This window comes from Protopterus annectens, chromosome 9.part0 (genome assembly GCF_019279795.1).
Source record: "Protopterus annectens isolate FY-2018-M chromosome 9.part0, PAN1.0, whole genome shotgun sequence".
NCBI lineage: Eukaryota > Metazoa > Chordata > Ceratodontiformes > Protopteridae > Protopterus > Protopterus annectens.
Genome location: NC_056743.1, coordinates 1,091,441,582 through 1,091,465,286, shown reverse-complemented (window position 1 = coordinate 1,091,465,286; position 23,705 = coordinate 1,091,441,582). Strand labels below are relative to the sequence as shown.

The window sequence follows — 23,705 nt, the reverse complement described above, 5'->3', positions numbered from 1 at the left end:
GTATATAGTTATTCTTTTTTTATGTTTCCTAAAGTTTTTGCAGTTTCAGGTGTATTACCTTGCTTGTTGGGGCAAAAAGTTCTGAACTTTTGGCACTCTGCCTTTCATATGGAGCTATGCTCAAGCTCCTGGCAGCTAGAGTCTGGGGAAGGCACCCTTAAGCTTTTAAAAGCTGACCAGTTGGTCATATCTGTGACAGGGTATAACCTAAGTAGCTTAGGCTACTGCAACAGTGGTCTGTTAGAACATCTGCTATCTTAGTAAGTTTATTTACACAATTCTTCTTCTTTCGGCTGCTCCCGTTAGGGGTTGCCACAGCGGATCAACAGTTTCCATTTCTTCCTGTCCTCTGCATCTTGCTCTGTCACACCAACCACCTGCATGTCCTCTCTCACCACATCCATAAACCTTATCTTAGGCCTTCCTCTTTTCCTTTTACCTGGCAGCTTCATCCTTAGCATCTTTTTCCCGATGTACTCTGCATCCCTCCTCAGCACATGTCCAAACCAATGTAATCTTGTCTCCAAACCTTCCAACCTGGGCTGACCCTCTAATATATTTATTCCTAATCCTGTCCATCCTCGTCACACTCAGTGTAAATCTTAACATCTTCAACTCTGCCACGTCAAGCTCGGACTCGTGCCTTTTTGTCAATACCACCGTCTCCAACCCATATAACATGTCTGGTCTCACTACCCTCTTGTAGACCTTCCCTTTCACTTGTACTCATCTGTCACAAATCACTCCTGTCACTCTTCTCCACCCACTCCATCCTGCCTGTACTCTCTTCTTCATCGCTCTTCCACACTCACCATTAATCTGAACTGTTGATCCCAAGTATTTAAACTCATCCACCTTTGCCACCTGTACTCCCTGCATCCTCACCATTCCATTCCTCTGTCCTCCCTCTCATTCACACACTAGTTTATTTGCACAATTACACTTTATAAATCATTGCAGTGTACAGCTGCAGTGGTGTCCAAATTGTGTGTGTGCGTGTGTGTGTGTGCGTGCGTGTGTGCGTGTGTGTGTGTGTGTGTGTGTGTGTGTGTGTGTGTGTGTGTGTGTGTGTGTGTGTGTGTGTCTGTTGTGTCTATCATTCTCTTCCCATTGCATCTGCTCTATGCATTTCCATTTGGAGCAGAAGATGAATTGTGGGGACTGGGATTTGATTTGCAACATTGAGGATGTATCAGGCTGGCCTAGAAGGGAAAGTATAACAAAAAGCGGTAGATTTATGAAGAAAGTATTGAAAGTGTATGGTATGGAAACATGAATTCAGTAGTAGGAACTCTGGAGAGAATTTACATATTATTCTCCAAGGTACAATAACCGGCTAGGCTGGACAGAAATTATACTTTATAGGAACATGTACTTTAATGTAGAACTTTGATATACATCCGATAACTATTGCAGGTCATGCACCAACAAATAGTAAGATAAAAATACAGGGTAAGGAACTGAAGATGAGACATTTGTGCTTATCCACTTACCTGTAAAAAAGAAAGGAATGTCAGGAATGAGTATTGGGAATTATTGGGGTGGCTGTGGTGGTGCAATGGCTAGCGTTGTCACCTTACAGCAAGAGGTTCTCCAGTTCAATTCTTGGCTGGGGTGCCTTCTGTGCTGTTTCTGCATGTCCTCCCTGTGGTCACGCGAGTTTCCCCTGGATGCAATAGGTGGAATGGACACACTAAATTGGCATTAGGTGAGTGAGTGGTGGTGTAAACCTTGGCTTGAGATGATAGTCACTGCTGAAATGACACCTCGATCCCATGTGAAAAATTGGAAAAGGGGTTGAGGATGGATGGATGGATTGGCAATTATTTGGAAGTAATGGGGGAAGATGTAAACTACTTCAGAAGTTGTAACTGGTGAGTGGGATAAAATGAAAGTGGAGTTTAAAAATATGGTAGAAATAAAAGAAAAAGTGATAATATGTAGAAGCAACCAAATTGTTTAGAGGGACTGACAAAGGTTAAAGTATTACAGAATAAGGGGAATCTCACAGAACGAGGTGAGGCACAATTGCAGAGTGCTAAAGAGAAAATAAAGGAGTTTATGGATGATATGCATGAGTTTAGAAAGACTGCTGTTAAGAATTTTTTTATATAATGACTCCAGAGCACAAAAACGTTTGACACAATGACTTCAACAACAGAAAGTAGAAAGGGTTGTTGCCCAACTTAGGAGCCTATAACTAGAAAAATAACTGGAGATCATTTAGAGTTCTTACAGATATTTCAGAAATGTTATGAACATTTGTATAAAGCAGCAAAGTGGGAAATCAAGACAAAGATTAAATGAAAATATAAATGATTGACTTAAATATGCTAAGCTTAGAGGTAGATAAGGCTCATCAATTAACTGTCAAGACAGGAGCAGATGAGATAAAAATAGTGACATATAATTAATCTGCAGGAAAGTCTCTAGGAACAGATGGTATTCCTCTGGTAGTTTGGAAGCTGGGTGGGAAAAACGTGATAAAGATCTCAAAGGTGTTGTTTAATAATATTTTAAAAGGAGGGGAAGCACCAGCATACTGGAAAAAAGGTGTTGTGCCTATAATACCTAAAGACGGTAAAGACCCATCAGATCTAGCTTCATATAAGCCCATTTCAATTTTAAAGTGTTTATGTCTGTAATGGTTAAAATAATGGCAAAAGTGTTGCCAAAAAATGATAGATATGAATTGGTGTGGTTTTGTGGAGGGGAGGCAAACATTTGACAACATTAATAGAGCAATGATGATCCAGATGGAAACAGAATGTAAGAAAATGGCACTGTTGTTGGTGGGTCTTGAAGCAGAGAATGCATTCAACAATGTAAGCTGAGATTTTCAGTAGGATAGTGTAAGCGTTTACATTTCCTGATACAATGACAAGGTTAATTAGGAGGATATATTAGCGATAGGTGGCAAAATCAAAGTGGGAGGGTTCCTCTCTGAAAAGTTGTGCCTGAACAGAGGAACCAGGCAGGGGTGTCCTCTTTCCCCTTTGTTATTTGTGTTATATTCAGTCCCATTGGTGAATAACATAAAAGACTCAGAAATTCATGGATATAATTTTGTATAGCATTCAAGAAAATTTGGTTTTATTTGCAGATATTATTTTGTACCTGATGTTTTGGACAATCCCCAAACCCTTGCTGTCACCACTGTTTTATATAACTGGCTATATATAATAGAACTACTACTTCACAGTCTTAACTGTCTGACTCTCATCTACCCCTCTGTATTACTACCTCTATCTCTTGTTTACCTCAGCCTCCTCAATGCTCCTTTATAGTCTGTAACCATCTTCATCATATAATTAATTCACTGTCTCCTACCTAATATGTATTTTCAACTGATTCCATTTGAAAGTAACTAGACTTTTATAAGCTTGATATTAACTAATATTTCACTGTATTCTTCATTTAACTGACATGTTTTCATTAATTGTCATATCATTACAATTTTGTGCATGTACATTTACTATTCCATGTATATACATTTATTTTTTGATTAACTGTGATATCATTAGTAGTCTATGTATGTATGTATATCATGTAAGTCTTGTATAACTGCCTTCTGCTCATTCTGTAAAATGGAGCATTTCTCCCCAGGCCATCACTGAAAATGCCACTTGGGCCCAGTTGGACTATCTCAGTAAACAAAAGCAATAAATAAAGTAAGTGATAAAACCAAAAAAGTATGTATCAGTGCTATGGATAACTCTGAGAGTTCTATGTTGTTTTGGGATATAAAGCTAATGAAGCTAAAACAAAGGCTATAGATGTAAACTATGTATCCATACATAAATAGGTTCAGCAATACTCATATTTATAGGGACATGATAAAATTAAGTATTTAAGAGTATGGGTTAAAAAGGACACTGTTATGGCAGCTAAGGGTATGTGGGAAGGGACTAAAAAAATAGTAAAAAAACTGAGAAACTGGAAGCTTTTGCCTTTGGATATGGATAGCAAGATACAAGCAATAAAATATTTTTAGCCCCTTAAGTTTTGGATGGTAATTAATAAAGACTTAAAGAATTGTGTATGGGCATGGAAAAGGACAAGAGCCAAGTGGGATAACTTGATCCTTCCAGTAGAACAAGGAGGCATAGGATTACATGATTTGAATGGATATTTGCACAGTTAAGGCACTTATACACAACACAAGCAGAAAGCTATAATTGAAAGCGGAAAATGATGATGATGAAGTGGGGAAAAGTCAAGACGTAAGGAAAGAGTGGGATTTTTGATACAGATCCTTAAGGAGAATAACAGTCATACAGAATATTATATTTGTAAAGTAGCAGAAAGTATATTAAGAACTAATCCATCATGGAAATGGAGAAAGGAGATTTTGCTGATAGTGATGACTGCAATTAGGTATACAAAGAATAGGCAGTATGGCACTGGAAGAAGCTGGAAGAGGAACCAAGGCATTTAGGACAAACAATTAGAGAGGGAAAGGTAACAGAATGAGAAGAGTCCAAGAAAACTTTTGGACTTCAGGCTAGAGATTCCCTTTCCTTGTCAGGGATTGATATCAGAGTACTGGTAAAGAGAAAGTGATAGGGGAATCCTAAGTGAAAGACCTGCTGTGGTTGAGTTTTAATTGGATCTATAACAGAAGCTGCTGTTAAAAAAAATGAATAATTAGTAAGGCATATACAGTATTGTATGATATATGTAGGAATCAATCAGAGGAGGTCAGAAAAGATTTGGAAGAGAGGTTAGATAAGGAATTCACAAAAGAATCAATGGGAGGATATATGCATGGCTCTCATATGCAGCAAAGACTGGGACACATTATTTTTGCCTGGAAGTGTTTGCATAGGTACTTATATAACCCAAGCAGACTTCAATGAAATTCTCCTCAGGTAGATGGCAAATGTTGGAGGTGTAATGGGGAACAAAGGTATGTTTTTAGAGTCTAATCAGTTGGCAGAGTTTTACTCTGTCAGGAATACTGGGCAAGTAAATGAGTGTAACTAAGGAAACTATGTCTTTAGCTTAGATATAGGATCTGAATTGCCCAGACAGGTGGGTGCCAGAAAAAGTGATTACTAGAAAATGGTACTCAAAGTCTAAAATGACCATATGTGAAGTAGTGTATACTTCAACCCAGGTAAAATACAGGAAGTGGGATCTTTAGAAAAGGGTATTAGTAAGTTACACAGCAAAAAAATGGAAATGATGGGAGCAGTGCATGCAGAAAATGATTTGGAGGAGGAGTGAGGTTTAAGAGAAAGCAGGAATTTAATAATTTATGCAATGTTGGATTGATTATATTGTATATAAATATATAGCTGATGTATAATGTTTATAAAGGAAAACTTGTTAACATGGTTTGATTACTTTTGTATGAATATTGTTTCCCTATGTCATACGTAATAATTCGGTAAAGGTTTTTTTAAAAAAAAATCCTAGCTAGCTGTTTAAGCAAATGAAATGAGGTTGTGTGTAATTGTGGGGCTAACATGCATCCCTGCAAAACTGTTGAGCTGAAGGTCACTGACATATAGAAATAGCATGCAGACCACATTTGTGTCCATGTACCAGAAGACCTAATCAATACATACTCCAGGGAGAATAAGTCAAATTTGACCTCTGAAATGGTATACAGACCACATTTGTGCCAGCTTATCAAAAGACCTAACACTTACCATAAGATAATTGAGCTTTGACAATGTAGTAAATTACAATCCATTACTCCAAGGAGGGTAAGTCATATTTGTACCCAGAGAAACATGACTGACCAGTGCCATAACATAAAGAAGAATGGATGACCACATTCATACCCAAAAAGAAATTGTCATCTGCCATACCCAGAGAAGTATGAATGACCATATTCCTTCAAAACGTCTGAGCTTTTAAACCTGATGCTGTAGAACCCCTGACTTGAGGACTGCGCATTGTAGGTCAGTTCACCTGGAATGTCTACTCAGGCCACTGCTCCAAGCCCAGTAGGACCTCAGAAACTCTGCTTTGAGCACCTGTGAAGATGGACAAGAAAGTGAATATGTGGGAAGACATTAATATAGAAACAAAAACTCTTGAAATATTCATTTAGCTACTGTATCTATTCATATTCTGAGGAAGGTAGACACAGAGAGGACATAAAGAAGGATGTCCATTTATGAACTGAACTACAAATTCAGGATGTGTGAGGCATCACTGCTAACTGCTACAACACTGCGCTATGTTAATGTAGCATATAATTTCTCCATGCATGTTTTTGAACCACTACACTGTAGCCAGGTTGGTGCACTTTGCATAGTTGCTTAAGTTGTTTCCCTGACATCTAAAGTAGAAAGAAGTAATGAGTATATGTAGTGCTTCATGTGTGTGTGTGTGTATCCTTGTGAACACACCTATCTATCATTTGATGAGTAAATAAATAGCTGCAATTGCTTTAATTCTGATTTCTGTTTTGTAGTGCAATAGGCCACAGTGGTACATCGGTTAGCATTGTCGCCTTACAGCAAGAGGTTCTCCCATTCGATTCTCGGCTGGAGTGCCTTCTGTGTGGAGTCTGCATGTCCTCCACGTGGTTGAGTGACGTAAAAGACATGCAGGTAGGTGCGTGCGTAAATGGGTGTGCCTTCCTTGAAGGTTGGGCGTCAGGCTGGCAACTTGGCACAATAAAAATCCACTGCCAGTCATTAGCGGACCGGAGTTCCACTGTGGCGACCTCTAACCGGGAAAAACTGAAAGACAAAGACAAAGAAGTGCAACTGAGGTTATAGGTCTGTTGGTAAATACACAAATCATTTGCATTTATTTTTCTGTAACTTGTCACCTTGTCAAATTTAAGAGTTTTTGGTGCTATATCTGAAGCATTTTTTCACATTGGCTTATGAACTGCATTTATTGTGTCCTTTAGAGAACTGTTTCTCTGTTTAATTAGTGAGTCATGCAATGCAACATGGTCTGTACTGGCTGCTGAAGTTAGCTTAAAAGAAAGTTTCTAATGAGAACAAAGTTTCCAAAATAAGGCTTATTCTTGTGCAGATTTTGTTGTCAACATTGTAATTTAGATTTCAAGTAATATGTAGTATTTCCCAGGTAACTATATGAAAAAGTTCATTCTGTGTCTTAGCATTGTAGCAAAATATGTTGAAGTGCACGAACATCAAATCTTGCTTACGTATTAACTTTGACTGTGCTAAACCTCTAGAATAAGGGCTTGTAAACTCACACCCAAGGCTGATCTCAGAATTGCTTTATTTAGACTTCTGGAGGGTTGCTAATAGGGTCACCTGCAGAACCATGTTTTTGAGTGTTACTTTAACATTGATTTTTCTTTTTTTCAGTCTTAGTAGACATGATCTTTGTGATATCATTGTATTAGTAACATGAATCCAGCAGGCATCCCTACTAGTGTCAGCTCTTTACTAGTTGATCACTAACTCCATTTCCCTGAGATTTTGTTCCCCTTACTGTATTTATGAACCGTGAGATTGTAGTTCATGCAAGTACAGTACTGTGTTTTTCCTGTTAGTGTCTTTTCTTTCACCTTAACAGGTGCAGCACAGCCACAGTATCTTTAATTAAGGTGGGGGTATATGGGATGGAATTGCAGCGGTTCTTGTGCTCCAAATGCAAAAAACAAGAAAAAAGATGGTTTCATGCTTGTTTAGGCCATATGTTGCTCAGTCATTTGTGACCAAAAGATTACTTTGCAGTTGAACTGACTCCACTAGTATGCAGTCGTACAACTGGTCTTGTGAAATTAAGTCTTGCTGGGGAAAAAGTATGTGACTTACTCATTATTTTTCACTGAGTCATTATGACCAGTTTTTGCAAAGCACACACATCACTACTTTCAGGCGCAGCCGTAGTAAGTAACTTGTGTTATCTTCACATTATTCTTGTTTCATTATAGAAAGAATGTGACATACTCCTTACTTCCCTTGTATGGATTGTTTTTATGTATTTATTTATTAGTTTTTCGTGACCTAGAAAATCTGACTGGCATTGACCCCTTTTTAGCAGAAGACCAGGAAAAAACCCCCCACAAGAATAAAGCAATCACTTATATTGCTACTTTTCTGGCTACTCTGATTTTACAGAGTAGCTCTATTATGGACAAGTTCCAAGCACTTAGATGTTCAAATAAATGTATATATTGCACTTTACAATGGCTAGTTTCTGTTGTACACATTGTTGCTATTAGCACAAAATATAATGCAGTGCTTCCTTATTCTTGTAATGAATATCATTTTAGTGGGTGTCACAGTGGCACAGCAGTTATGCTGTCTCAGAGCACTTGGCTGTAGCCTTGAGTGCCTTCCACGCAGAGTTCATAAGTCCTTTCTGTGTCTGCTTGTTTTTTACCATTTTCTTTGGTTTATTTCCATCCTGAAAAACAATCACTAATTGAACGTATGATTCTCCAAATTTTTCATAGGTGTACATGTGATGTTTGAGTGTGCAAGTACATATGTGCATGGGTCTATGTACAAATACATTTTGAAATATTCTGGCATCTTGTCCAGGTTTGTTTTGTCTGCTGTGTGTCTACTTTGTGGTAGGATAGGCTACTGCTCCACAGCAGTGATGAACTGGATATATTTGGTGTCAGGTAATGAATGAATGGGTAGATATTTAAGCTACAAATGAAGAACTTTTGCAAGTTGCTTAAAAAATACATTGTACCTAAGAGTAAAAAATTGCAGGAACTTAATTCTGGTTGATTCATCAAGCTGCATTTGAAGATGCGGTATAATTTTTCTACTGTAGATAAACACCATAGTTTGAGGTTACCCAGTATAATCAAACAAATAAGTGTTGTAATTTTTCTTATAAAACAGTACATCTGCTGATTACACAAAAAAAATGCAATAAACATTACTATTATTCCAAACTGTAGCTCATAAGTGCTCTTTACTTGTTTAGGAGAATCTCCTATTCTTAGATGTTATGAGAGCATACACTGTAGGATGCACACAGGTCGCCAGACAGTTCTGCCTGTTTACTTCAGCAACATGCACATATTTTTCTGTTTGTTGATGAATGCCTTATCCTTGTAGTAATGATTAATGTCCTGAAACTGTTTTTAAGACTGCATCAGAAAAAGTCAGAAGTGTTATCTAGCATAAGTTGGTCTCTCTTGGGAAGTGGTTTAATGAGTACAGCTTTAGTTTGTTCACAGCCTTTCTGTAGCAGGAGTTTCATATGATTAAATGCATTTCTAGGGGAATCATTTAATTCATCAGTGCATATTCAAGAAAATTATATATTTTTTTTCACTGAAATTTTCATTGGCGACTCCATATTGCTCACTTGGGAATACCTCCTTTTCTGCAAGATACAGCAACCTTAGGCTTGATTGTTTTATTCAGACATAGACCCCACTGCTTGGCAACATGTGTGATAAGAATAAGACATTTCCTGTAATAATACATCCGTTGTGTTACAGTCAAATAAGATTTTTATCTATTCATTTTTTCTGCGATCATATCAAAACATTCACTGAATTGACTTGCTTTTTCTGCTGCTGTTATAAATGTTATTGCTTGCTTGTTTCCAGTCTAGTTCCATGGTTGCAGAAGTCTGGTAGGGTTCTGTGTTCTTTTTTGAATTTTCAGTAGTTAATGCCTGGTAGTTTAATTCATGAAATGGCAACTGAATAAGAAACACATTAAGTATATCATAAGGAAAACCTGCCCTGAAGGTACTGTAATGATAATTTCTCTTTCTTTTTTCCTGTAATTCCAGACAAATATGAAAGCATTGGATCTGGAGAGTAGAAGGCTGTGTGGTGAACTTCAGGTTGTGCATAGTACACTCGATGAAAAAGAGATGCAGAATGCAGAGCTGAAGGAGGAAATTGGGAAGCTGTGTCACAAATTGTTAGCAGGTGCAGAGAATAAGGTTGGTAATTATTTAATTTATTTTCTGAGCTTATTTTAATAAGCAGAAAGACACTGATGTTCCACTGTACCGTGAACATTAACCACCTAATGTGGAGTCAGCCGAGGATAAGGGTTACATGTGGGTCTTTGCAAGGCATTGGGGCAGTGATTGAGCAATCTTGGAACAGCTCTTCTGCTTGATAATGGGTGAGTGCATATGGGTGGGCAGTCAGGCTTTGTGCTTGGTTAACCTCTAGTTAACCAGAGATATGAAACTATGTCTATCTGTAGGAGGTGTTTTGCCTTATATTTTGTGAAATTTAATTTTGTAAGGTAGTATTTTGTATGCTTTAAACTCTGCAAGAAAAGAAAAAAAATAGATTAATACTGACATTTGTTGTACTTCCCACTGTTACAGTAGTGATAACTTCACAGGGACTTTTGCTGCAAAAGGACCAACATCCTTAGCTTTACACCTTTCCTCTTCCTGGTCAAACAGTCATCCTCCGACCTGGATGTCAGCATGTTAGTGGTATAAGAGGAACACTCACCTCTGGCATCTTTCATTCTTTTTTGCAGCAGTACGAGTGCAGATCAGTGCATATTGTAGTAATGTTCACCAGTCTGTCAGTTTTAGCCTGACTGCTGGAATCTTTAGATAAGTATCCTATTGGGGAAATTCTGTTGTCTCTTTGATTATACATTTTAGCTTTTATCAGGCTATATTATGTTTGCAAATATCTGACGTAATGCCTCTAACAGGTACATAACTTGCTTACAGAGAGGATTGCTAATTTAAAAGAAAAACACTAGTTTTAGAGGAAAACATTGAAAATGATGTGTACATAGGGGGGCAGCATTTTGAAAGATGAGTAATTTTTTTAAATGCCATGTGGGTTGAGAGGCATTACAGAAAGATTTTGAGTACAAAATGGACTTTTCTGGCTACACCGCTGATTATACTCTGCATGTGTTACCTGTTGTGGCATCAGGTATGGCTGTCAGAAGTTAACGTCTGTATATGCCTTTTATGTAAGAATCAGATCTTACAGAAATACTTCAACACTTGGTGTTTATTCTGTCTGATACCTAAGCATCTTCTAAAACAAACCTCCTGCAATTGCATGGCTCTAGCCAAAACTTGCAAAAACACATCCAGTGAGCCAGCAAACTGTAGCCTGAAAAAATATATTTATTGTTAAGAAAACATAAAAAACAACAAAGAACCAGACCGGTTTCAGCTGGACAAAAACCAACAAAAAAGAACAAAAACAATGCCTTTGTGACCTTGTATATCCATACAGTAATATCCAATGACGTTGAGAAAACGCTAAACAGCGACTGGTATGTTTAGACTGCTATATGCAAGAAAATTGTTGTAGTCCAAAGGAATAATTCCAGCACAATGATAATGAGGTCGGTCCAGGAATCCAGGTTGGCTCCAAAAAATAATTCCACCAAGATGAACCAAGTGAACCAACAGAAAATAAATAATAGAGATAAATAAATGACTGCAGAGACAATCTTACAGTCCGTATCAGGTTCACAGGCCCCCAGCAGGATGTGGGAAGGAGTGCAACTTCTAAAACAAACCTCCTGCACGAGAGCAATTGCACAGCTCTAGCCAAAACTTGCAAAAACACATCCAGTGAGCCAGCAAACTGTAGCCTGAAAAATATATTTATTGTTAAGAAAACATAAAAAACAAAGAACCAGACCGGTTTCGGCTGGACAAAAACACAGCCTTCCTCAGTGTAAAGATTTTCCTTTATGGTAATTGATGTTATTAAAGGTAACAAACTCAATAAAACAGGTTGGCACTCTATTCTAAATTCAAAAGAAAAGAAGTGGATTGTTAAATTGGGTGGATTATTTCCACCTGGTCTGAATGAACAATTCTAGATTGAACCAATGAACTTTCAGATGTATGTATTTAAACAGCAACATTTGATCATTTTAGTTTACACTGAGGAAGGCTGTGTTTTTGTCCAGCCGAAACTGGTCTGGTTCTTTGTTTTTTTTTATGTTTTCTTAACAATAAATATATTTTTTCAGGCTACAGTTTGCTGGCTCACTGGATGTGATACCTAAGCATGACATCCCTAACTGCCACCATTGTGAGTAGTTGTAGTAGACTGTTAAGCAGGGAGAAAGACTGCTGAAAACATGCTGAACCAAAGGTGTCTTTGTGCCTTAGCCAAGACCACTGTGGAGTCGGCCATTCCTACTGCAGGCATCTCACAAAAGATGAAAACTGAAATGTCCTTGTTAGAATGATAAAATGGAGGACTTTATGTATTTAGAAGCCAAAGACCTCCCTAGGCACAAGGTCATTGCATCTGGTGAAACACTTGCCCCTCACCCTGACATCTACAGATTAGTCTGGGGCCAGTGACACTGACCTTTAGAAGGTCACCATGTACTCAGATAACAGCATGTTCTCCTACACTGGAGTCCTATAGTCCTCACTTGGTTTGGACATCTCCCTTTTGATATCTGGCTTCAACACTCGTATGTTGATTTCAAAGGAAGAGGGAGGTGTCTTGTCAGTGCTGGTCTGTGAGGATAGTCCTGGTTCTAAGTCTGACATAATCAGTGACTGCCTGAATATAGGAACCTTGAAGGTAGCTACTTCCATAACCATGCCCAAAGCATCCAGAAAGTGATGCCCACTATTTTGCCTTAGTATGAGTTTGCTTTGTTCCTTTCTGTAATTTTTTTGCACTTTCTTAAGAGTCTGCCGCTATCTCCAGAACAGGAGTCAGTCTCAAGGGCCCTAGTCCTAAGAGATGAAGGGAGATGCCCCCATGAGGAATCAGATTACTCTTGACTTTCAGAGATTGATGAAGTGACCTGTGTAGATTATTTATATTCCCCTCACAGTTATGAGTCAGACACTAAGTACACCCTATTATCTGCCTCCCCACCACAGACTTTCTCATTTGGTGATGCCCTCAAGAGAATGAAGGATCATTTTACATGGGCTTCTAGGGAGTTATAACATGCCCAGAAGAGATGCAAAGCCCTTAGCAGTAGCTCCAGTGAGAGTAGCCTTGGTAGATGCTCCCAAGTAACCAATCCAATTTTGCATTCCAGCAAATATATTTGTAATAATCCTAATGTTGATTTACCCATGGTATCAGAAGGGGGTTTACTGCTGTTCTGCTTTGAGAAGAAAGTCTACACCTGTGCTATCCTGAGCTAAAGGGCTCTTGTATGCTGAAGTATGAGTGGACAGTCTTGTTTCAGTTAATACAGATGGCTGAAGAGATACTAGCCAAAGTCTGTATAGATTCAGTGCTATAATTATACAGCCTGCTTTTCTAGATAGCAAAGCACTCTATCAAATGTGTCTGTGATGCTTTTCATGCCTAAATGAGGCCTGGCCCCCACCTCCCACCTGACCATTCAGCTCCTCAATTCCCCTCTTTAAAAATAAATTGTTTTTTGTACCTCTTGCAAAAGCTGGAGGAGAGAGGCAAAACTGTGTAGTCAGTCAAACAATTCACTATTATGCCTCCATGTGTAGTAAAATTATTTCACAAAATATTTGTCCTCTTCCCAGGGGTAGAACAATGAAAATAGCTTAAAGAAAATAAAGCTGACTATAAGAAAAAAAATGGCAAGATCAAAAAGGAAAGCCTGGCGGCCTTTAGAGCTAAGATCATGAGAGGAAACAGCTATGGCTCAACATAGCTCGTCTATTCCCTGCCCTCTGAAGCCGCATCACACTTTATTCATTTAACTCCCCTCCCCTCACCAGTCAAAAAGTGAAAAGCAGCCAGAGCCTTTTTGTGGATGAGTGAAAAAAGTCACACAAAAAAAAAAACATCTGGGTGCTGAAAGTCATAGCTCAGGGGTACAGTCTTCTTTTCATAAAAATAAATTCAAAATCATCAGGAATCCCTCCTGTACATAGAAAGCAAAGGCTCTTATTATAACCATTGATGTCTTGATTGAATTCCTTGTTGCAATATTCCTGACATATGGGTTATTACCCCTAACATCTGTCCAGGGTACCAAAGCTTTACCTTCCTGAGGTTGTATATCCGGTGCATGATCTCATCTTGTAAACTGTAGGGTTATATTGATGGACATACAAGTATGCACTGCCTTGCCATCAGCCCAGGCACAAGTTTGTGCATCTGTCAGTCTGATCACTGTTTAGTCATTGTTAGCGTAGCTTCACTTGATCATTTTATCAGGTAAGTATCCCATTGGGGAACCTTCCTTTGCCTTTTTTGCTTACCCTATTTTTGTTCAAATTTGTTAAACGCCAACTAGGATGGTTAAGTGTGAGTGCAGTTGGTAGAGTCCATACAAGTACTTGCACACTTAGTGCCTTTTCTGTCTAGGCCTGGAACATGATCACAAGTCCTGTTCAATTTGTCAGTCATTCATTCTCAAAATCCTTAGGTTGAAGCTTTCCTCTTTCAACACCTTTCTGGAAACTCAGCACTTTAAATGCCTGACCCCATCCAAGGTGGCAGAATCAGCATCCCCAGAAGTCCTTGTTCCATCAAAAAAGAAGCTTAAGATGCCCAGAATAGATACTGTGTAATGTTTTGTACTCCGACATACCTGCTGAGGTTCCAGAACCCACATTATGTCAGGTTACCTCTCAGATGCATGCTATAAAGTCTGCATTGGAGGTCAGTATGGCTCCTGAGGCCTTGCAGACTGCGGATACATCTAATGAACCATGACTCATGATTTCAAGGGCCCTTGCAGCATCCCTCAAATATTAGTTGAGGAAGAGATCCCAGGTACTTTAATAGAGATAAAGCAGGGTTCTGAACCTCTGTGTCTCATCCGGGCAGACACTTATTTTATTTATTTATTTGCAGTTGGTTTACCAGGATAGTCCATTGGGCCAAGATGAACCCATTTTCAATGGAGTCCTGGGAAGAAAAGCTCCATAAACAAGGTTACAAAAGGCTTTAGATTACAATATTTACAATAATTACACCATTAGAGCATACAATTTCTGTTAGAAGCAAACTGGTGATAAATATTACAGATGATACAGACTAAATAAAGTAATAAATTCCAATGTGAACTGAGAAGCAGTTCTATCATTAAGTAGCTTGCGATTTTTTTTTTTTTTTTTTTTTTTTTTAGGAAAGTAGAGGTAAGGAAGTTCCAATGGGGGAGAAAGAGAGAAAATCAGTGTAGATGAAGAAGGATGGGTGCAAGAGCATTCCCACTGGGATAGTAGATGAGATGCAGTAGACATCATGCCAAAGAAAGAAAAAACAAAAGACTAGACATTTATTTATTATTTATTTTACATTTGTTGACCGTGCTAGTCTAACTGGATACATATCCATTTTCAGTAGAGGCCCGGGGAGATAAGCTCCAACATTAAGGTAATGTAACAGGACTACAAATAAAAATAAAAATAAATTGTAAATAGTACATTATTACAAAGAATTGATGCAATCTCCAATATAAGGTAATGTAACAGGACTACAAACAAAAGTAACATTGTGAGCAGTAAATTATTACAAAGAATTAATGCAGTTCATAGCTAACGGGTGTCTATTAATGAACTCAAGTAGCTTCAGATAGCAAAAGATAAAAAAACAACAAAAATGGTAAAGAAAAAATTAAAATCAAAGAAGGATTGGGTTAGCAAAGAAGTAGCAAACAACATTAGAGAAGGAAAGGTTAGGGTGTTGAGTCAGTAGTGTTAAGTGCAGTATATACAAGAGGAATAATGATTGGCAATATCTGGACAAGAAAAAAAAGAGTGGAGGGAGTGAAAGGTACCATTTAGTTGTTATGTTAGACAAGGTTTGCGTGAAATGTCATAGGTAGCATAAGTATTAACAAAGACATAGAGGAATATCAGGAAGTGTGAAGTGTCAACGGTAGCATAGGAGATAACATTGATGTAGAACAATATCAGTAGATGGAGAGTGATTATAGAAAAAAGAAGAGTAAGTTTAATGAAGTTAGAAGGAAATAGAAAAACTACAATATTGACAATGAATGAATAAGATGTGATTCTGCCCTAGTGGGTAGTAGAGGCAGGAAAGGAAATATGAGAGCTGGCAGGTGTTAATCTGGATTAGTACATGGGCATAACCAATGTTCTTTAAGGTGTAGTTTTAGCTGCTGTTTGAATAGTGATAAGGATGAAAGTAATTGTAGGTTGCTGTGGAGTTTGTTCCAACTCTTACCCACAGAATTTGAAAAGAGGGAGTCCCCGGCTTTATTGAGGGATTTCAGGGTGGATATTTGTAGATGTTCTTCGTTCCACATTGCTGCAGTCCTAACTATTGGGTAGTCCGCTGTCCAGTCGGCCCGAATACCAAAGTATAAGGCTGACGTCGGTCAGGGCGCATTAGACTGACGTCAGTACGTCAGGGTACTAATGCGCATGACCGACGCCATATCAGTCTTTTGCCGCATGGTCCGATGCAGAAGCAGTTTTGCGAGTGCAGGTTGGCGTTCTGAAATTTTCTGAAGTCGGAGTTTCAGACCGAATCAGAGTTGGCTAAGTACCCGTTGGGAACATTTTGGTTTTTCTTGCCTCAGTATTTAACCGGATGTCAGAAAAAGTGAATAACTGTATTTCTTGTGGGAAACAGATACCTCATAGGGATTACCATACCTTGTGTATACCTTGTTTAGGGCCTGAGCACGGCGTTGTTGGATGCCGCTCTTGTGCTAGATTTAACAAACGCACTATTAAGAGAAGGTTAGACTGTGCCAGGTTAGTGTTTGGGAAGCGTTGCAATTATAAAATGCCGTCGGATGCTCCGGAAAGCGCAAGGACAAAACAGCAAAGCCTAGGGTTGATGAACCGGCAGTCCCAGGCGTCGGTTCTTTAGAAACTCAGTGGAGCCGGAGGTTTTGCCAGGAGTTTCTTTGGAGTCTCAGGCAGAGACTTTACTGTTACAGGATGTGCCTTCTCAGGAGGTAGGCCAGGCTGAAGGGGCTTCTCAGGTAACTGTTCTTCCCTCTCTTCCCAAGGTAGTTAGAGCCTCTCCTTCTGTTTCCAAAACTTCTTTGAGAGGTAGGCCAAGTTTAGCTTCAGTGGGGGCTTCTCCTAGCACTTCAGGTTCTGTGCCTAAGAAACATATGCTTAAAATGGCAGAAGATTTGATTACTATGATTAGAGGTTCTATGCCCCCTCCTGATAAGAGGCCTAGGGTGGAACCTGAGTTTGAGAGTTTTGAACAGTGTTCAGAGGCTTCTGAGTCTTCTGCGGAAGATTTGCCAGAGTATCCTCCTTATTCTGATTGTGATGTGGATGATTCCACTCCTACAGCTTCTCCTCCTGAGGATTTCTCATTTTCAGAGACTCTGCATTCCATGAGGGAACACTTTAAATGGGAAGGCCAGGATTACTCTGATTCCAGGAAAAGGCTTAGGGAATTCTTGTTTTTACCCCAGCATAGGCCCTTAGCTATACCTCCTGTGTTAAATGTGGTGGAAGATGTTTTTGCAGAGGCTTCCCTGAATCCTGATTCTTTGCCTCCTGCTCCTGTTAAACCTGATAGGTACTATAGGGTGCCTGAAGCTCATAAGTATCTTCTTAAGAGTCCTAGGGCAGACCCGGAAACTGTTTCTCAGGGACCTAAAGGTGTTAAGGCCTCTGTTGTTAAAAACCCTGTTCCCACTGATAAAGAGGCAAGGGCTTTGGATAGATGGGGAAAGAAAGTGTATACTTCTTCCACTTTAGCCATGAGGACGTTGAATTGTCAGTTTCACATGCTAAAATATCAAAATTATCTCCTTTCACAATTGAAATCTAAGGTGGATGCTTTGGCGGAAGGTATTGAGTGTAAAGAGTTGCTGGATTTAGTTCATGTGTCTGAACAAGTGGGTAAGCATTCTTTGCAATGTGGTTTTGATGCTGTACAGGCCTCCTCGAGGGTGGCTGCCACTAGTTCTGTTCTTCGCAGGCATGCCTGGTTGAGGGATCAGAATTTAGCTGAGCATGTTAAGACAAGGATTTTGGATGCCCCTTTACAGTCTGATGTGTTGTTTGGTTCACCTGTGGAAGCAGTTTTAAAGAAAATGGAGGACAAAGCTAAGTCTATGCAAACTGTTAAAGATTTTTGCAGGTGCAGCCACCAGTTTAGTAGAAATTGGCCTACTAAGGGATGGACATATCCTGCTTATGATTCCCAGTCTAGGGGTAGGTCTAGACGTGGTAGGGGCAGAGCTCAAGGTTCTTTTAGGCCTAGAACAGGGAGTTCACCTGCTCAGACTTCTGGTGAGGGCAGGGGTCAGTCCTTTCGTAAACAGACCCAATGACCTGCCTTTTCAGCTGCCAGTAGATTCTCGTCTGGCAGCTCCTTTGGAAGGAAGACTGTCTCTTTTCAAAGAAAATTGGGATTTAATTACTCAAGACAGATGGGTGTTGGATATCATTCACCACGGTTACAGGTTTTATTTCCATACATTGCCCTCTTTCAAAGGCATGCCAGACGTTCCTCCTCCACAAAGGACAGAGGCTCACAAGCAAATTTCTCTGTTACTCCAAATAGGGGCCATTCAGCCAGTCCCTGTATCAGAAAGGGGCCTAGGATTTTATTCTCGCCTGTTCCTAGTACCAAAGAAGGGGAACACGTGGAGACCAATTTTGGATTTATCTATCCTCAACACTTATCTGGACATTCCAAAGTTCAAGATGTTGGCGTTACAACAGCTTTTACCTCTGCTGGGCAAAGATCACTGGATGGTAACTTTAGATCTCAAGGAAGCTTACCTTCATGTGCCTATAAGACTAAGTTGCAGGAAGTATCTGCGAGCTGGAAATTCTCATTATCAGTTCTCTGCATTGCCCTTTGGCTTATCTACTGCCCAGAGTATTCACAAAGGTTCTGGCTCCAGTGATAGCTTACTTCAGGCTACAAGGAATTCAAATCTATCCTTACTTGGACGATTGCCTGATTCTGGCTCAAGAAAAGGAAGACCTTCTACAGCATCTGGAATATGTTATAGCAGTGCTAAGATGCCTAGGGTATTCTGTGAACGAAATAAAGTCCAGTCTAGTACCCTCTCAAGACATGTGCTTTCTGGGTGTGAGACTGAATACAGCAGCCCAGATGGCCTTTTTAACCCCGGACAAACAACAGAGTCTATCCTTTTACTTCCATCAACTATCTCATCAGTCCGTGCTGACTGCAAGGACAGTCCTTCAAGCATTAGGGTTCATGGCATCTTGTATTCTGGTGCTTCCCAATGCCAAACTGCATATGAGGAAGCTGCAATGGTATCTCAAAAATGTATGGACACAGCACTGCCAGGATTTGGACACTGTCATTCAAATAATACCTTGCCTTCAAACAGAATTTTTGTGGTGGGCTCAGGAATGTCACCTAAACAAGGGACTCTCTGTGACCCGGCCAGAGGCGAGTCAGATTTTAACGACAGATGCCTCGGACATTGCTTGGGGAGCTCATCTAAATGACAAGTGGCCTGCCAGACTACAGCATCTACATATCAACATGAAGGAGATGTTAGCAGTCCAGTTTGCATTAATGGCTTTCAAGGAGTTACTTATTCCAGGGCAGGTGTTGATTCTAACAGACAACACAACTGTCATGTGGTACATCAACAAACAAGGGGGAACACATTCTTATCCTCTATGCAGGCAAGCAATGATTTTATGGGAGACTGCGCTCAGCTTGCAACTAACTCTCCAGGCAAGGTTTCTGCCGGGAGCACAGAACTCCTTAGCAGATGTGTTAAGCAGACAAATCATGGATCCCCACGAGTGGAAACTGGATCTTCATGTATTTCAGAAATTGACAGTGTCCTGGGGAACTCCAGACATAGATCTGTTCGCTTCTCCACTAAACCACCAGCTGCCAAAGTTTTGCACAAAGGGGTTTCATCACACAGCTTGGAAAGTGGATGCTCTTTCTTTCAGTTGGAAAAATCTTCATGTGTATGCCTTTCCACCTCTGCCTCTTCTTCCAAAGGTGCTCTTAAAGGTCAGACAAGACAAGCCAAGGATGATTTTAATAGCTCCAGATTGGCCTCGGCAACACTGGTACCCACTACTAAGGAGTCTGGTAAGGAAGCCTCCATGGCCTTTACCTTTGATTCCACATCTGTTATCTCAGAAGGACGGTCATCTGCTCAATGTCAAGCTCCACTCTCTTCATCTAACAGCCTGGCATATTCTGTGTTGAAACACAGCAGGTCTCAACTTCCTCAACAAGTTTTAAATGTGATTATGGAAGCTAGAAGACCTAGTACAAGGAAAGTGTAAAATGGAAGAGATTTTTATTTTGGAGTACAGCAAAGAATTTGGAGATTTCTGAGCCTAATTTGAGTGTGGCTCTTCAATATCTTACTGAGTTATTGGACAAAGGTTTGTCCTTCTCTTCCATTAAGATTCATGCTGCAGCAATTTCAGCTCACTATGATTGTGACCCACCATTGTTTTCGCATCCTTTGTTCAAGCAGTTTCTTAGAGGGGCAAAGAATATAAGACCCCCGAGCTCCTACTCCTGCTTGGGATCTCAATTTTGTGTTGGAAAAACTTACTCTACAACCTTTTGAGCCTGCAGCTACTGCTGAATTGAAATACTTGTCATGGAAGACTGCTTTTCTGTTGGCTATTACTTCTGCAAGAAGGGTGTCTGAGTTGCAGGCCCTTATGGCAGTAGAGCCCTTTTGATTTTCCATAAGGATAGGGTATCATTACGTACTAATCCTTCTTTTATGCCTAAGGTGGTTTCTAGTGTGGCTTTAAACCAAACTATTCATTTGCCTACTTTTATGCAGACCCCAAAATAAAGGGGAAAAGATTTTGCACACTTTAGATGTGCACAGGCAATTGCGTTATTATTTGAGCAGGACTAAGGATTTTAGGCAGTCTCAGCAGTTGTTTGTTTCTTTTGCTTTGAGTTCAGGGCAAGCCTGTGTCAAAACAAACTATTTCTAGGTGGATTGGGTTTTGCATTGCATTTTGTTATTCCCATCATGGCAAGGAGATTCCAGCTGGGATTAGGCCTCATTCCACTAGGGCTACTGCCACTTCAACAGCATTTCTAAGGGGGGGTGGCAACTAAGGATATTTTGGAGGCAGCTACTTGGAGTTCAGTGCATACTTTCTCTAAGCATTATCACCTTCCTCTCTTCTCTAAGTCTAGGGCTGGTTTTGCCACAGCTATTTTGCAAGGCATGTTGTCAGCTCCTGCTTCTTTATGATTTGCCAGCCTCCCTTACCTCTGCTTTGGGATTCTACCCAATAGTTAGGACTGCAGCAATGTGGAACGAAGAACATAGTACAGTTTTGTACCTACCATAAATGTAGATGTTCGAGGATCCACATTGCTGCAGTCCAATCCCTCCTTCCCCTCTGTGTTTAGGGGTGGTTGTGTAGGTGAGGTTATATGCTGATATTTTGTATATATTGTACATATTTTTGGTGCAGGTATATTGGGCCTTGTCTTTTTAGGGTCTTCTGACATCTGGGGCAAGAAAAGACTGAGGATATGGCGTCGGTCATGCGCATTAGTACCCTGCGACTGGACAGCGGACTACCCAATAGTTAGGACTGCAGCAATGTGGATCCTCGAACATCTACATTTATGGTAGGTACAAAACTGTACTTTTATTTGCTGAGCGTAAGGTAGTAAGATTTCTATAAGGAGTTGCAATGCTACAAAGAATAGGAGTCTTATTGGTGTGAAAGAGAATCTTGTGGGTAATTGTAAGTTGCTGATGTAGTAGCTGGTTTTGGAGTTCTCATGTAACCTTTCCATCAGCAGCTAGGGAAAAGGAGTGGATAGATTTCTCCCAGGGCTTGTTTAAAGCTATTATGGCTCTGAACCCCCACACACACACACACACACACACACACTACTTTGGGTCTCCACAACCACTGGCTACACCTCAGAAACCTACTATGGCATCTCCTGAAGAACAGGATTATGATTCAGACCACTCTTTAGACTGTTCCTGTCCTGGACAAATCTCTTCATATACCCTGTCTCTGGATTCCCCAATTGAGAACGCTTCCTTTGGAGATACTATCCAGAACATGATAAAACATTTTGAATGGCCATCCACTCAGATCTCTGATGTTCAGAAGAGGTACTACAGCCTCTTGGTAATGGGCACTCCTGCCCATTTCCCCAGTCCATCTTGCTCTTGAGTCTTTCCAGGACACTTTACAGTCCACCTCTTCAGCATCTGACTCTCAACCGCCAACTCTTAAAAGACCTGACAGGTTTTATAATGTGTCTGATGACCTAAACTACATGTACAGGAATCCTGTGGCAGACCCCTCTACAGTGTCTCTTGCTTTAGATAAGTCCTGTAAGCTCCTACCAAGTGCTAATGCTGTACCAACAGACAAGGATAGTAGGGCTGTGTATAGGTGGGGAAAGCAAGTATACACCTCTTCTACTCTTGCTTTTAAGGAAGTTACCTGCCAGACTCAAATGACTGAATGTTTAATTTCTGTACTTCAGTCCTTGAACATGGTTGTGGTCATACCTCTCAACCCAGAATCATAAAAAATCTGGACAAACACCCATGAAAAATAGGTACAACCGCCAAAAATCTGTATTCTAACTAACAGAATTTGCATACAAAATTATGTAACCCTGCCCACTCAGATGGAATTGTGGGATACCATCTTTTAAACAGAAACTTAAGAAACAACAAAATATGATCATGAAACACAAAATAAACAGAATAGTGTTTTATTTATATTGTAACTAAACTTGTATAAAACTAAAATACAATTTTCTTTTATAAAAGTAAAATTTACTACTACTACACATCAAATTCAAGCATAGCTTGCATCTTCTATCTTGTCCTACACAGTAGATGCTTCTTCTCACAAATCCTCATATAGTTATTATTTAATGTACATAAACATAGCAAGTGATACTAAAATGTCAAAGCTAGCTTTGCCATTCTAAAAAACTGTAGTTGGACAGTTTACAATATAATCAATAACTGGATGACATGTGTCAGCTCACCTCCTGCTCCTCCACTCCACGCTTGCTATACGCTCTGAAGACTGCAGTGTTGCTGCCGGCTGTACGAGACTGTGTGTCCCAGTCCCACTAGTCTACTAAAAACATAGTTCAACCAACTTACTAAAAAAAACTTACTAAAAAAAAAAAAAAAAAGGTAAGCAAACAGTCTGAGCCGGGAGAGCCCTATTCCGACAGGCTGGCAGTCTCCCTCACAAAGCTGATGTCATTGTGCACACCGTGTGTGATGACATAAGCAACAAATTCTAAAAAGAAATTAAAAAAATGAAAAAAAATGGAATTAAAGGGGCCAATCAGGAATTCCTGGCACCCCATTATTTGGACCTCAAAACCGGTAAATACAGAGGAATTCTGTATGGTTGAGAGGTTTGGTTATAGTGAACCATCCAACTCCAGAATCAAAGCATCAAATGCAGAATCTACATTCTCATGCCACTCAAGTAGCCATACACAGCATTAAGTGCAGTTATGATCCTGTGGATGCTTTTAGGGGGGAGGGGCAGCAGCTACTGGGTCTCTTATTCACGTTTATGCATGGCTTTGTAGTTAGCCTATTTCTGAGGATTTCAAGTCAAAACTCTTAGACTCCCCTATAGGGGGATCCTAAGCAAAAGACCAGCACTGGTAGAGTTTTTAGTGGAGTCTAGAACAGAACCTGCTGTTAAAAAAGGATAATTAGTAGGGCTTATAAAACATAAGAATCAGTCAGAGGAGGTTAGAAAGGACTGGGGAGATGGATTGTTTCTTTGTGAATTGCTTATCCAATAGGAGGATATATGTATGAATACCAAATATGCAACAAAGCCTAGAATATTTAGGATCTTTGCTTGGAAGTGCTTCCATATTTTTTATACCCCATGTTGACTCCAAA

The 23,705-nt window shown here is 39.8% G+C and overlaps 1 protein-coding gene across 3 annotated transcripts in view; it reads left to right on the top strand.

The window, feature by feature from the left end:
- The window catches only part of CALCOCO1 (calcium binding and coiled-coil domain 1), a 1,510,704-nt gene that overhangs the window by 503,724 nt on the left and 983,275 nt on the right, over nucleotides 1-23,705 (top strand). For all 3 annotated transcript variants that reach the window (XM_044083933.1, XM_044083936.1, XM_044083935.1), the window contains exon 8: nucleotides 9,715-9,870. In XM_044083933.1, coding sequence (XP_043939868.1) covers nucleotides 9,715-9,870 — 156 coding nt within the window. The remainder of the gene's footprint in view (nucleotides 1-9,714; nucleotides 9,871-23,705) is intronic.